This window comes from Neofelis nebulosa, chromosome 12 (genome assembly GCF_028018385.1).
Source record: "Neofelis nebulosa isolate mNeoNeb1 chromosome 12, mNeoNeb1.pri, whole genome shotgun sequence".
In the NCBI taxonomy this organism is placed as follows: domain Eukaryota; kingdom Metazoa; phylum Chordata; class Mammalia; order Carnivora; family Felidae; genus Neofelis; species Neofelis nebulosa.
In genome coordinates, this window is record NC_080793.1 from 8340965 (window position 1) to 8353984 (window position 13020).

The following is a 13020-nucleotide window of genomic DNA, read 5'->3' on the forward strand; positions in this document are numbered from 1 at the left end:
TAGTCAGTTGATCTGTCAACAGTTTCGTCTAGGTCAAGTTTGCCCGTTTAGAGGGTACAGTTGAACGGAGTTCAGTAGCTACACAGAGCTGTGCAAACAGATGTGATTACACACGCATTCAGGGTAAGGAGGCGAGGGCAGGTCCATTCTCAAAGATTCTGGCAGGTCAGCTATACCACGGAGGTGGGTCTCCCTTTGCTCCGGTTAATTTCAAGTAGTCTGCTAATTATACTTCAATTTTTAAATTAATTAAACAACAATTTCAGATAGAGATCACAATCCCGGAACAAAATGTCAGTTCTGACATTTAGATTTGTATTTCATAGTTTCCCGAAATCTATTAAACCCAGCGTTTAACTTTTAAGGTGTTTAGAATGTATACCTATTTTTTTTTTAAGTTTTATTTAAGTAATCTCCACATCCAAAGTGAGGCTCGAATTCGCAGCCCCGAGATCAAGAGTCCCATTCTCCACTAAGCCAGGCACCCCTAGGGTGCATAAATATTTTACGAAATTGATTTTAAAAGATATTTCAAAAACCAAAATGTTATAAGCCCTTTAGAAAACGCTAATTAAACGAGGGGTGCCTGGGTGGCTCATTCGGCGAAGCATCTGACTCTTGGTTTTGGCTCAGGTCGTGATCTCACGGTTCGCGAGTCCAAGCCCCTCATGGGGCTCTGTGCGGACAGCGCGGAGTCTGCTTGGGATTCTCTCTCTCTCCCTGTCTCTCCGCCCCTCCCCTGCTCGCGCTCTCTCTCTCTCTCTCTCTCTCTCTCTCAATAAATCAACTATAGAAGAAAACACAAATCCAAAATGTGATCTTATAAAATATAAATATTGCTGTATAAATTCGCATAAAAGTCGTGATTCAAAGATAGCCAACCTCAGTAGCCCACTAAAATGAAAGAGCTACTTGTGAAACGTTGAAAATGAAATCACATCGTTCGCTCTTTTGTTTTAAAGAGCAAAGTCACAAACAAAGAGTGACTATGGTGTCATTATTGACTGACGGAAATACTTCTGGGCAGATTTTTCCAGTGGCTGCAACACACTCTCTGGCTCTGTGACATCAGCTGGGGAAATGGCCAGGAGATAATTGGAAGTGAAATCTAAAACTTTCCACTGATGTCTTCATCTTGAAATACCGCTCTCCCTTTTGATAAGCATGAGGAGGTTTAAGGGGTTAGGTTTTATCTCCGTGTAGAGACTGCCTGCTTTGGAGAGCGGCTGGAGCTCATTTTCCAGGGAAGTGTTTCCATCCGTCTTTGTCCTCATGAGTCCGTGGTGGGGCCCCTGAGGCACGTCCCTGCCTCGGTTTCAGCAGCCACCTGTTCACTGGCTCAGAAAGTCTTTGGGCAGGGCTGAGGGTGCTGCTCTTTCCATAGAAGCTTTGCCTTGGGGATCGCCGTGTCCTTTTTCTTCTTGGGAATAAGGAGGTATAGAAAAATGTGGGGCCATACAGTGAGAGGCGAGGCCTGTCCAAGTGCATATCCTAGCTCCATATTTAGTGCTGTGTGATCCTGGGCAAGTGACTTTACCTCTCTGTGCATTTCCTCATCTATTAAGTGAGAACAATGCTGCCTACATCTTCAGGTTGTGAGTAGATCAGTCCATATGCAAAACACAGAACGGTCCTGGCACATAGTAAGCACCACGTAAGTGTTAAACGTTGTTGTTGTGGATGCGGTTGTGGTTACGAAAGCATCCTAACTGCATACACCACGGGAGATTAAAACTTTTCACGCAGTAGGTACCTCTCAAGACAAATGATTTCAACTTCCTCGTCTTCTAGCAAAAGGATGGCGTTCCAGCAACAAAAATACGGGCATTTTAGTGCTTCAAGATAGTAAGGCAAACAGGAACACCGCAAGCTGGGAAGGGGCGGGTGCCTCAACATTGCTGCCTAGGAACAGAGAAGGGGCACAGGGCGCTCTCTAAGTCACACAGACGCTTGCAGGCCTGGTATACAGCAGGCGCTCAATAGAAACAACCACCTTTGATCTACTGGATAAAGTTCGGGCTTATTGCCTTTTTAAAAATCTCTTTGGATTTGATGAGACTAATCGCCTTCGTTCACTCAGCAAATATTACCTGAGCATCTCCTGAAGGCCGGGCGCGGCTCTGGGCGCTGGGAGACAGGGGCAGCCCAGTGGGGCAGGGAGAGGGGAGGGGAAGCTGACAGTGAGTCTTTACTACAGCCTGAGCAAGCCTGACTGCTGCGTGTGTCCCTCTTCTGCCCCCACCCTAGGAGGTGTCAGAGCTGGAGCTGAAAATCCAGAAGTCCACGCAAAATGGCACGTGGCCCCAAGAGGTGCTCCTGGTCCTCAGCGCGAACAAGAACGTGCTCCTGCGGTTACAGGCCCCAGGAATCCCACTCAACCTGGCCTTCGTGAGTGTGTTACCTCCAACCTGGGCGGAGGCCCCTGCTGTCCGTCTCTGTGGGCCGGGCTCCCCTGCCCCAGCAGCCCCGCTTCTCCTTTTCATTCTGACATTACTCACCGGGGCCCTGCCTGGCGAATCCCATGGGGCCCCGATGAGAGAGCCCAAAAGGCGGCAGGGTCTGGGGTAAAGATTCCAAACCCAGACGTGGGAGGCAGGGTGACGGGCAACCCCGGCCAACTCCAATCCTCTTGCATCACCTCTGTTTTCCCTTCTGTCCGGAGGCAGAATCGGATTCAGTGACATCCCGTAAAGTAATCTGGTCACTGTCTTTGAAGAAGTTACAAGATCTGCTTGGAAACATTTATGTACAAAGGAAAAGGAAACCTAACAATGTGTTAATAGTGGTTATGGCTGGGAAGTGGGATTGAGAGAGGTATTTATTTGTTCTTTATGCTTTGTTGAATTTGCAACATTTGCTCTCATGAACATGGCCTACACTGGAGAAACGAATATGTTTTAAAAACTCGGGTTTTAAGTGTCAGGCACACCCACCAGAGAGGAGGTCAACTGGCTGGGACCCACAGCAAGGGGGGGTCAGGGCTGGAGGAGGTGGGGTGGCCTGTGGGCACTGCCTCCCCTACTGGAAGGCCCTGGGAGGTGGCCCCCAGATGGGAGCAGCTGCTGTTTACCGCCAGAGAAAGCAGAGGGCAGGGGTGGGGGTGGACAGCAAAGATAACAAGGAGGAGAGAGACACAGAAAGAAAAATGGAACTAGGCAGAGGCAGCATGTTGTGGGAGGGACAGACAGACACTCAGAGAAACCACAGAGAGAGGAGGAGGAGGGGAGCTGGGAACCCAGACAGACCCAGATCCAGGGCTGCCTGGGAGATGGGCCCAGAGACGAGAGCGGTTGGGGGTGGGGTGAAGCAGTCAGGCTGGCCCCAGGCACCAGAGGGAGAGGGCCAGTCTGAAAGCCCCGGGAGCCATGGACACCGATCAGGAGGGCAGAGCCCGAACGGTCCCATGTGGTACTTCCCTCTGTTCCCTGTGGGGTAAATCAAGGCCCCGTGGACAGCCAGGCCTGCCAGGGTTCCTCCTCCCCGCCTTGACTTGCAGCCCCCCCCCCCTTCCCCTTCCGGTTCCTGGGCCCTGCAGGCGGGGCCCTGGGTGATGCAGGGAACACGAAAATGCACCCGCCTGGCAGGAAGGTCGCAGTAGTGGCTGGCTCCGGCCAGGCCAGGCCTTCCTCCCTGGAACTAAGAATACTCAGGATGGGGGTGGGGCACTGTCAGAGCTGCTGGCGTCCCAGCCACAGCTACCTGAGCAGGTGGAGGGACTCCACCAGAGGGGCCGCAGCAGGGTTTGGGGCTCAGGCCTCTGGGTCTGACCCAGCACCAGGCAATTGACAAAGGCCTTGCCCTTTAATCCCTGTTACATGCCCATTTTACAGATGATGACCCTGAGAGTCAGACTGGGTAAAGGTCCCTCCTCTCCTCCAGCTCTAAACCACTGCCCCAGTCCTTCTATCATGGGGACTGGGATCCTCACCCGGGCGCTCATCACTTCGTTCCCTCGTTTAAGTCCTGCTCCGTTCTAGGTGGACCATTCTGTGGTGTCTTGCCTAACCCCTCTGCCAGGCAGTCCCCCTTAGTATCTAGCCTGAAGCCCTTAAGGAGTATTGTTCCAGAGCGATGCGCCTGGCTTTGAAGATGGAATGCAAAGGAACTCCTGAGTCTGGGGCCCCAGCAGCTTCCTCTGAATCCTTTTGGCTTCAACAGAACACCTCTTCCAGGAAGTCTTCCCTGCTTCCTTCCCCTGGCCCACCAGGGTCTCACCTGAGGCATGGGCAGTAGAGCAGTGAGGTGCTAGACGCCTCCAGATTCCCATCCCTGTCCCTCCAGAGACCTGTCTTGCTCCCTTGCGTCTATTAAATAACATCCTCTGTTGTTTCAAATGACTTGAGGCATGACTGGCTTCTGGGCGGTAAGATCCCCCAGGGCAGGGACAGTCCCTTAGTCTTTCATTCGTTCATTCATTCATTCATTCATTCATTCATTTGCTCGTTTGTTTCTTCTTTCCTTCCTTGCTCCCTTCCCTCGGCACAAGGGGCACCTGCTATGTGCTAGGTATCTGGGTAAATCTGACACGTCAGGATCCCCGGTGCTGGGCCCAGGGCCTGGGCACAAAGTCAGATTAATGTTTCCCAGTGCCTACTATGTGTCTGGCACCATGCAGGGGTGGGCGAGGCAGACACTGTGCCTCACAGACCCTAGCCACGTAATGTCACAAGGGTAGGTTGAATGAGTAAAACTATGGAAGGTGGGGGAGGTGGTGTTTGAATGAACAGGTGAATGAACACAGATGCGTGTCCATCCGGCACCCCAGGTATGGGAGGGAGATGGGACAGATCTGGCTCTGGGTAGGGGGCTAATTAGGGGGCTTGAGATCTATCAGCCTCGGGATTCTCAGCCCTGCCTCCTCCGGTTAACCAACTGGCTGCCTCCCCAAGTTACCTCCCAACCTCCTGAATGGAACAGAGGGGGCTCAGGCCCAGGAACAGCACTCTGAGCCTCCACGTGTCTTCCCAGGACCCCAAGATGGTCATCTTCCAAGGGCACCCAGGAATCAACACCACAAAGCTGCCACCCCTCACCACCAAGAGTCAGCTCCTCAACTGGGCAGATACAAAGGGCCCCATCGCATCTGTCGCTGAGCTGAACGACCCTGAAAGCATCCTCCTCCGTCTGGACCAAGGTCAGCTTCCCCCAGCAGCCTCTTTGGACTCAGGACTCAGCTCTGGAAAAAAAATGTGAATTCCTCTGACCCGTTCCTCAGATGTGGACACTAAGTCTCCAAACTGGGATGTGATTTGCCCCAGGTCACATAGAGCAAGTCAGTGCTCTAAGGGGACAGTAATTTTTGACCTAGAAAGCAGCACGTTTACATTGTTTATTGTGCACCTACTATGTGTTCAGTCCTATGCTAGGCATCTGGGGAGTCTGTGCAGACGGACCCAGATCCTGCCATCCTGGGGCCAACACCGTGGTGGGGAGATGATAATAAACACCTCCACAGATGAATACATTCCATAATTTCAGGTCATGGTAAATGCCATAAGAAAGAAGAAAGTTAAAAAAAAAAAAAAGAAAGAAAGAAAGAAGAAAGTGAGGTGATGCGCTGGTCATTGCTGGGCTGCACCCCTAACATGAGCCATGGGTTCATGCCTTTATTACCCCTGTGTTGACAGATGAGGCAACGGGCCAGGGGATTTGCCCCAGGTCACCTGGCAGTAAGTGGTGGAGGGGAGACTTGATCTCCCGTCCTCCCAGGCACCCCACTTCCTTGCTGCTCCACCCTGCCCACCCCACTTTTACTGTGTAGCGGTGCCAGGCTGCTCCAGAGAGGAACTGAGGTGAGCTTGTCCCCACAGCCCCAGGGTCACCGTCCTCCTGCAGTCTGGAACCCCTCATGGACATGGGCCACACGCTCGAATGGAAGCCGCTCACTCCGGCCTCTGTCCGGGGCTGTCGTTTGGAAGGTGTGCCTGGCCACAAGGAAGCACACATCGTGAGGGTCCTGCCAGGCACCCAGGACAGGTAAGCGTGCCTGACCCCGCCCCAGGCCCCGCCCGCATCAAGCCCCACCCCTGGCTAGTAACAGTATTGTTTCTGCCACCTTATCTCTGGGCCCCGCCCCTTATGGACCTGAGCCCCACCCACTTCCACGCCCATCCCGCGGACCTACAGAGACCAGGCGAAAGCCCTCAATCGCTGCCCACCAGACCCCAGGCCTGGTCCCCTCCTGGCCAGTCTCCATCAGGTCCCGCCCAACCCCGCATTCCTGCCCTGCGCTGACGCCGGGGTCTGTCTCCCTGTAGGCCCCGGACAGTGACCGTGAAGGTGGAACTGCGTTGTGCCTCGGGGGATCCGGACGCTGTGCTTATCCTGCAAGGGCCCCCCTATGTGTCCTGGCTCATCGACGCCAACCACAACATGCAGATCTGGGTGAGTCTTGTTTCGCGACCCAGACAGCCCTGCGCGGGCCTCGCAGGGGCTCTCCAAAGAGGGAACCCAAACTCCCCGCATTAGCACCCCAGCCCTGAGCCTTCACACATCTACCTTCTTCCTCTGTGCAGTATCTGTTCTTCCTTCAGACCTCCACCCAGGTGGCACCTCCTCCCTGAAGCTTTCCATCATCCCCTCGGGAGGCCCCTACCCCAGGCCACAGGGTCAGGGAAGTTTCCTGGAGAAGTGAACCCCAAGCTGATGTGAAGGACAAACAGCAGCCAGGAGATGAGGGGAGGTGGCCCAGGCAGAGAGGAAACCGTAGGAGCAAAGGAGGGTGGCACTGAGGCCTGCCATAACCCTGGCTGCCAGGCTGCCCCCTGACTGCGGCTGTGGCTCCCTGCTCTCTTGTTAGACCACTGGGGAATACTCCTTCAAGATCTTTCCGGAGAAGAACATCCGCGGCTTCGTGCTCCCTGACACACCCCAAGGCCTGCTGGGGGAGGCCCGGAGACTCAATGCCAGCGTGGTGGCATCGTTCGTGGAGCTCCCGCTGGCCAGTGTCGTCTCGCTGCAGGCCCGCAGCTGCGGTGAGCACCCTCCTCCCTTCCCTCGCCCTCTCCCTGGATCAGTGGCCCCGGGACAGCGAAAGTGCCCCTGGCCGCTGTGTGAACGGGGCCGCTGCGTCAGCCCAGGGGAGCCCTGTCTTCCTGTCCCCTGTCTTCCTTGTGCCCCGCCTGAGGACTGAGCGGCTAGTTACCGAAGCCCTTGGTGCCTGGCGCACAGGGAGCGCTGACTGCCTGCCGGCCTCTGCTGCCCTGCAGATGGTGGGCTGCAGACCTCTCCCGCACCTGTCCAGACCACCCCTCCCAAGGAGAGCTGCAACCAGGAGCTGCTCCTGTCCCTGATCCAGCCCAAGTGCTCCGAAGGCGTCATGACTCTGGTACTCAAGAAAGATCTCATCTCGGTAAGGGCATCCCCACCCCCCAGCCCCAGGGAGCAGAGCTGGTCGTTCCTTTAGGCCAAGAATCTTGGGGGTCCTGTGCGCCTGGGTGGCTCAGTAGGCTAAGCATCTGACTTCGGCGCGGGTCACGATCTCGCGGTTCGTGGGTTCGAGCCCCGCGACAGGCTCTGTGCTGACAGCTTAGAGCCTGGCGCCTGCTTCGGATTCTGGGTCTCCCTCTCTCTCTGCCCCTCCCCCACTCATGCTCTGTCTCTCTCTCTCTCTCTCTCTCTCTCTCTCTCTCTCTCTCTCAATAACGTTTATTTATTTTTGAGACAGAGAGAGACAGAGCATGAACAGGGGAGGGGCAGAGAGAGAGGGAGACACAGAATCGGAAACAGGCTCCAGGCTCTGAGCGCTCAGCACAGAGCCCGACGCGGGGCTCGAACTCACAGACCGTGAGATCATGACCTGAGCCGAAGTTGGACACTTAACCAACCGAGCCACCCAGGCGCCCCTGGATTTTTTTTTTTTTTTTAATGTGAAAAACCAGAAAAGAAAATCGCAGTCTTCCTGCCCAAAGACAGTGGCTACCAATATTTTAGTGTTTCTCAAACATGTTCTCTGTGGATTTCTTATATGGTGAAATCCTGTCCAATGCACTTGTCTGTCTCCTGTTATATTCGCTTCATGTATTTTTAGAACTTTGACGAATGTACTTAATATCACTTTAATGAGTGCATATTCCGTCACTTTGACACGACATAATTAACCCTTCCTCCCTTGTCAGACATTTAGATTGCTTGCAGTTGTGCAACGTTATAGATGCGTGGAAAATATTGTGCATTCTTCACATAGGATTATTTTCTTGGGATAGATTTCCACATGAGTGAGATTTCTGGGTCAAAATGACTGAATATTCTGTTAAGTTTTGATACACGTTGCCAACCTACTTTCCAAAAGATTCTAGTTTTCACTGCTGATTTAGGGGGGCACTTTGACTCTCTCTCCAGACAATGATTTAAGGAAAAAAACAAAAACAACAAAAAAACACCTTTGCCAGAGCACCTGGCTGGCTCTGTTGGTGAGGCATGTGATTCTTGATCTTGGGGTCGTGAGTTGAAGCCCCACGCTGGGCATAGGGCTTCCTTAAAAAATAAAAATAAAATAGAATTTTAAAAATTCCAAAAACCTTTGCCAACGAGAGGTGGGACATGGTATTCTTGTTTCAATGTTTAATTCTTTGATTAGTAGTATGGGCATGGCTCCATGTGACCTAAAGTGCTTTATCAAGGTAGCTCAGTATTTTTCTTGATGATTTTTTTTTTTTTTTTAAATTTTTTTTTTTCAACGTTTTTTATTTATTTTGGGGACAGAGAGAGACAGAGCATGAACGGGGGAGGGGCAGAGAGAGAGGGAGACACAGAATCGGAAACAGGCTCCAGGCTCTGAGCCATCAGCCCAGAGCCCGACGCGGGGCTCGAACTCACGGACCGTGAGATCGTGACCTGGCTGAAGTCGGACGCTTAACCGACTGCGCCACCCAGGCGCCCCTCTTGATGATTTTTATATAAGCATTTTACATTTAAAAAGGGGAGGGGTGGCTTTGTCCATTATTCTTACTTGAAATAACCTTGTTCTAAATTTTGGCTACAGTGATTTTTGTGTCCTTGGACATTTTAAAGTTTTGGTTTTTTTTTTTTTTAAGTTTCTTTTGAGAGAGTGCAAGCAGGGGAGGGGCAGAGAGAGGGAAGAGAATCCCAAGCAGGCTCTGTGCCGTCAGTGCAGAGCCCAATGTGGGGCTCAAACTCACAAACCGCGAGATCACGACCTGAGCGGAGATCATGACCTGAGCCAAAATCAAGCTTAACCACCTGAGCCCCCAGGCGCCCCTGTTTTTGGACATTTAAAAACACTGGGCCATCCTAGCTGCCCATCTTCCCCTGTGGGATTTCTTCCAGCCTGAGGCAGGAAATCTTTGCCAGGGCCTTGACAAATCACCCATGTTCTCAGGGATTTTGAGAGTGACACTTAAATCTGTAGTTAGGTCCATGTGGAAATTTGGGGGGGGGGGGGCTGTGGGGTTCAGGGGCAATACGAATCACCACCTGTCTGCTGCCCCGCTCTTCTCCCCCTCTGCCTCTATCTGGCTGGCATTACCGCTGCCCAACCCAAGGGGTCTGGATGAGTACACTGTAATCCATCAATCTTTGGAACGTTAGATGACAATTCAAAAGAATGTGCTAGATCTAGAAATATAGAGAAATATATATTATGATTTATATCATACTTACCAAACTAAGCTACAGGGTGGACAGTATGATGCCATTTGTTAAAAATACAAAAAAAAAAAAAACACAAAAAAAACCCACCTGCACATTTTCTGAGTACAGCATCCATGTAGAAGAAAATACAAAGAAAAGGGTCTGAACAGAATTACCCCAACACAGAGCGTCCTACCCTCTCATTGATTTATGAAATGTGGTCAGCGTGCAGAATTTGAATTCCAGGCCTATGGGTCACTGCGGCTTGACCCAGAGTCATTTTTATTTGGTGGGCTATTATCTCCCAAGGTGGCTCTGGGCATCTGGGGGGCAGTAGCAGTCAGGAGTGGCATTCTGGAGTAGATGTGAGTTAGTTGGATTCGGGTGCTCACTCAACTCTAAGACTCCGAGATTCTTTGATCCTACGAGTGTGACTGAAAAATTCTAAGATTGGCTCTTCTAAGAGAGGAGGTGGCGAACGTGGGTCCTCTGTGTTTCTATAAAGTGTTACTACCACACAGCCCATTCATTCACTGTTTCTATAGCTGCTTTCAGGCTATGATGTCAAAGTTTGCTAATTACAACAGCGACCACATGGCCCACGGAATCTGTTTATTATCTGGCCCTTTATAGGAAAAATTTGGCAACCCCACGTTTAAGAGTCTAGGGTTCTGAGACTGGGTTATGCTGGTGGGATTACACGCCCCTGGGCTGTGGGCAATGATTTTATGTAGAACTCAAATTAATGTTTTAAATTTTAATAGTGCTGCATTTATTTAAGTACAAAAGTGAGTGTAGTTTGTTTTTTTTTTTTGTTGTTGTTTTTTTTTAATGTTTATCTACTTTGAGAGAATGCATGTGTGCATGAGTAGGGGAGGGGCAGGGAGAGAGGGAGAGAGAGTCCCAAGCAGGCTCCACGCTCAGCACAGAGCCTGATACAGGGCTCGATCCCACAACCCTGGGATCATGACCTGAGCCAAAATCAAGAGTCAGATGCTTAACTGAGCCCCAGGAAAAGTCTTAAGACTTAAATGGTGTGGTGTAAGATTTAACAAAAATGAAGACGGGAGAAGCTGATTTGGGAGCCTTGGGTTATGTCAGTCCTTGGTGCTGGGGGTATGACAGGCAGGCCCCAGAGCCCCATGCCTCCTGACGGTGCCCCCCTGCTCCAATCCTGGCCCAGACTCTGAGGTGCACCATCACAAGCCTGACCTTCTGGGACCCCAGCTGCCAGGCTGAGGACAGAGATGAGCAGTTTGTCCTGCGCAGCACCTACTCCAGCTGTGGCACGAAAGTGACAGACAATGTGGTCAGTAATGAGGTAAGAACTAGGATGGGCAGGAAAGGTATCTGGGCCAGCTTAGCTGGTGCCTCCTTGACCTTCCAGGTTGAAGGGCCTTTGGGAGAGTGTGGTGTGGTGCTCAGTAGAAGACAAACTTAGCCATCGGTTGCCTCAGTCTTCCCATCCATTAAATGGGTGGTTTGGGTGGGAAAGTACCCTCTGGGGTACTTTGTGGCTCTGACCTTGGCTCTTTTCCTGCAGGTGGTCATCAACCTCTTGTCAAGTTCATCACCGCAACGGGTGAGATGGATGGTTACCATGCTAACACATCTGGTTCAGGGTCCTGGCGCCCCTTCTTGGCCTGGGAGGGAGCAGGCTTCAGAAAACTCAGGCCCCGATCCTGGCAAGCCATGTTATCTTGAGCGTACCTCAGTCTCCCCCGGTACTGTTTAGGGTGACATTCTCAGTCCCTCCGGTCAGAGGATTCTAGTACATACTGGCTGTGTGGCCTTGTGCAAATCCACTAAGCTTTCTGGGCCCAGAAGTTAGGTCTGTAACCAGGGGCGTAAGAAAGGATCCCCCCCACGGGGGTGCCTGTGAACAGTCACCGAGCAGACATATGGGAAACCATTCACACAGGCCTGGCACAGGGCAAATTCTTGATAAATATTAGCTTTGGTTTTTGTTTTTTTAAAGGGGACAATCAGGGTCAGGCAGCAACTTGGGCCCATGGCTCCTACTCCCCCCCCCCCCCCGCACCCCTTCCTTACCTTCCTAAGCCGGGTGCCTCCCAGACTGACCATCCCCCGCTCCTGTCTCCCACAGAAAAAGGTGCACTGCATCAACATGGAGGGCCTCTCCTTCCAGCTGGGCCTGTATCTCAGCCCGCACTTCCTCCAGGCCTCCAACACCATCGAGCTGGGGCAACAAGGCTTTGTGCAGGTACTGGCCTTGACCTCTCCGCCTGCCCACTCCCGGGATCCTTAGAACCTTCCTTTCCACCATTAGTACGGAGAAGGTGTTCGAGGAGGCAGCCAGCACGGTGCTTGGGGGGGGGGGGGGGAGACACTGGGTGGAAGGTCTTCTCCTCGTTTGCTCCAGGCAGAACCAGGACTGTCCTTATCGCTGGGGTGGAGCTCCAGAATGAATCTAGCTTATTCCACGAGGGCAAGGGTGAGTAACTGACCATGCCTCATCACTCTCACCTCCCCCTGCAGGTGAGCATGTCCCCATCGATCCCTGAGCTCATGCTCCAGCTGGACAGCTGCCAACTGGATTTGGGGCCTGACGCGGACACCGTGGAGCTCATCCAGAGCCAGGTAGCCAAGGGCAGCTGTGTAAGCCTGCTGTCCCCAGGCCCTGGTGGTGACATGCGCTTCAGCTTCCTCCTCCGTGGCTACATGGTGCCCACACCCACGACTGGCACCCTCAGCTGCACCATAACCCTGCGCCCGAGGACTTGGTCCCTGGTGAGTGGAGCCTGAGCCAAGCTCAGCTTCAAGGGTGGCTTCGGGCCCGGGATTTCCAGGAAGGGATGTGACAGCCCATGTTATGGGAGCAGCTGGCAAGGGGCAGAACCAGACTGGCGTGTGGCCTCTGGCTACCAAGGGTACGCTTTGTGCCACCCTGCTGCCGTCTGATGGCTTTGCTGTATCTCGGACATTAGTAGGATTTGCTGCCGCCCCCATCCATCCTTCATTCCTTTCTTCTATCCATCTCTCCTTTTTTCCATCTATCCATCAATCCTTCCATCTACTCCTCCTTCTACCATCCACCCATCTGTTCTTCCATCCATCCTTCTGTCTGGCCCTCCTTCCATCATCCATCATTCCATCCATCCATCCATTTGTCCTTCCACCAATTCATCCACCCACCATCTGTCCTCCCATCTTTCCTTTCTTCCTTCCACCTATCCATCCTTCCTTTCTTCAGCCATTTTTCTTCCCTTTTGTTCCCTTCATCTTTCCACCATCCATCCTTCCAACAACCACTCATTCTTCCATCCATGCATCCTTCCAGCACCCGTCTATGTTCATCCATCCTGCCTTCCACCATCCCACCCAGTCATCCATCAATCTACCCACCCAGACTTACCCCTCTCTCCATGTGGTACAGTCACCGATGCCACTACATTAAACAAATCTCAG

The 13020-nt window shown here is 52.3% G+C and overlaps 1 protein-coding gene across 1 annotated transcript in view; it reads left to right on the plus strand.

Moving 5' to 3' along the window:
- The window catches only part of ENG (endoglin), a 30907-nt gene that overhangs the window by 15209 nt on the left and 2678 nt on the right, over positions 1 to 13020 (plus strand). Inside the window, exons 3-12 of the mRNA XM_058694034.1 lie at positions 2248 to 2388; positions 4969 to 5134; positions 5811 to 5976; positions 6258 to 6384; positions 6800 to 6974; positions 7209 to 7351; positions 10775 to 10912; positions 11135 to 11173; positions 11699 to 11815; positions 12091 to 12342. Of these exons, the coding sequence (XP_058550017.1) occupies positions 2248 to 2388; positions 4969 to 5134; positions 5811 to 5976; positions 6258 to 6384; positions 6800 to 6974; positions 7209 to 7351; positions 10775 to 10912; positions 11135 to 11173; positions 11699 to 11815; positions 12091 to 12342 (1464 nt within the window). The remainder of the gene's footprint in view (positions 1 to 2247; positions 2389 to 4968; positions 5135 to 5810; positions 5977 to 6257; positions 6385 to 6799; positions 6975 to 7208; positions 7352 to 10774; positions 10913 to 11134; positions 11174 to 11698; positions 11816 to 12090; positions 12343 to 13020) is intronic.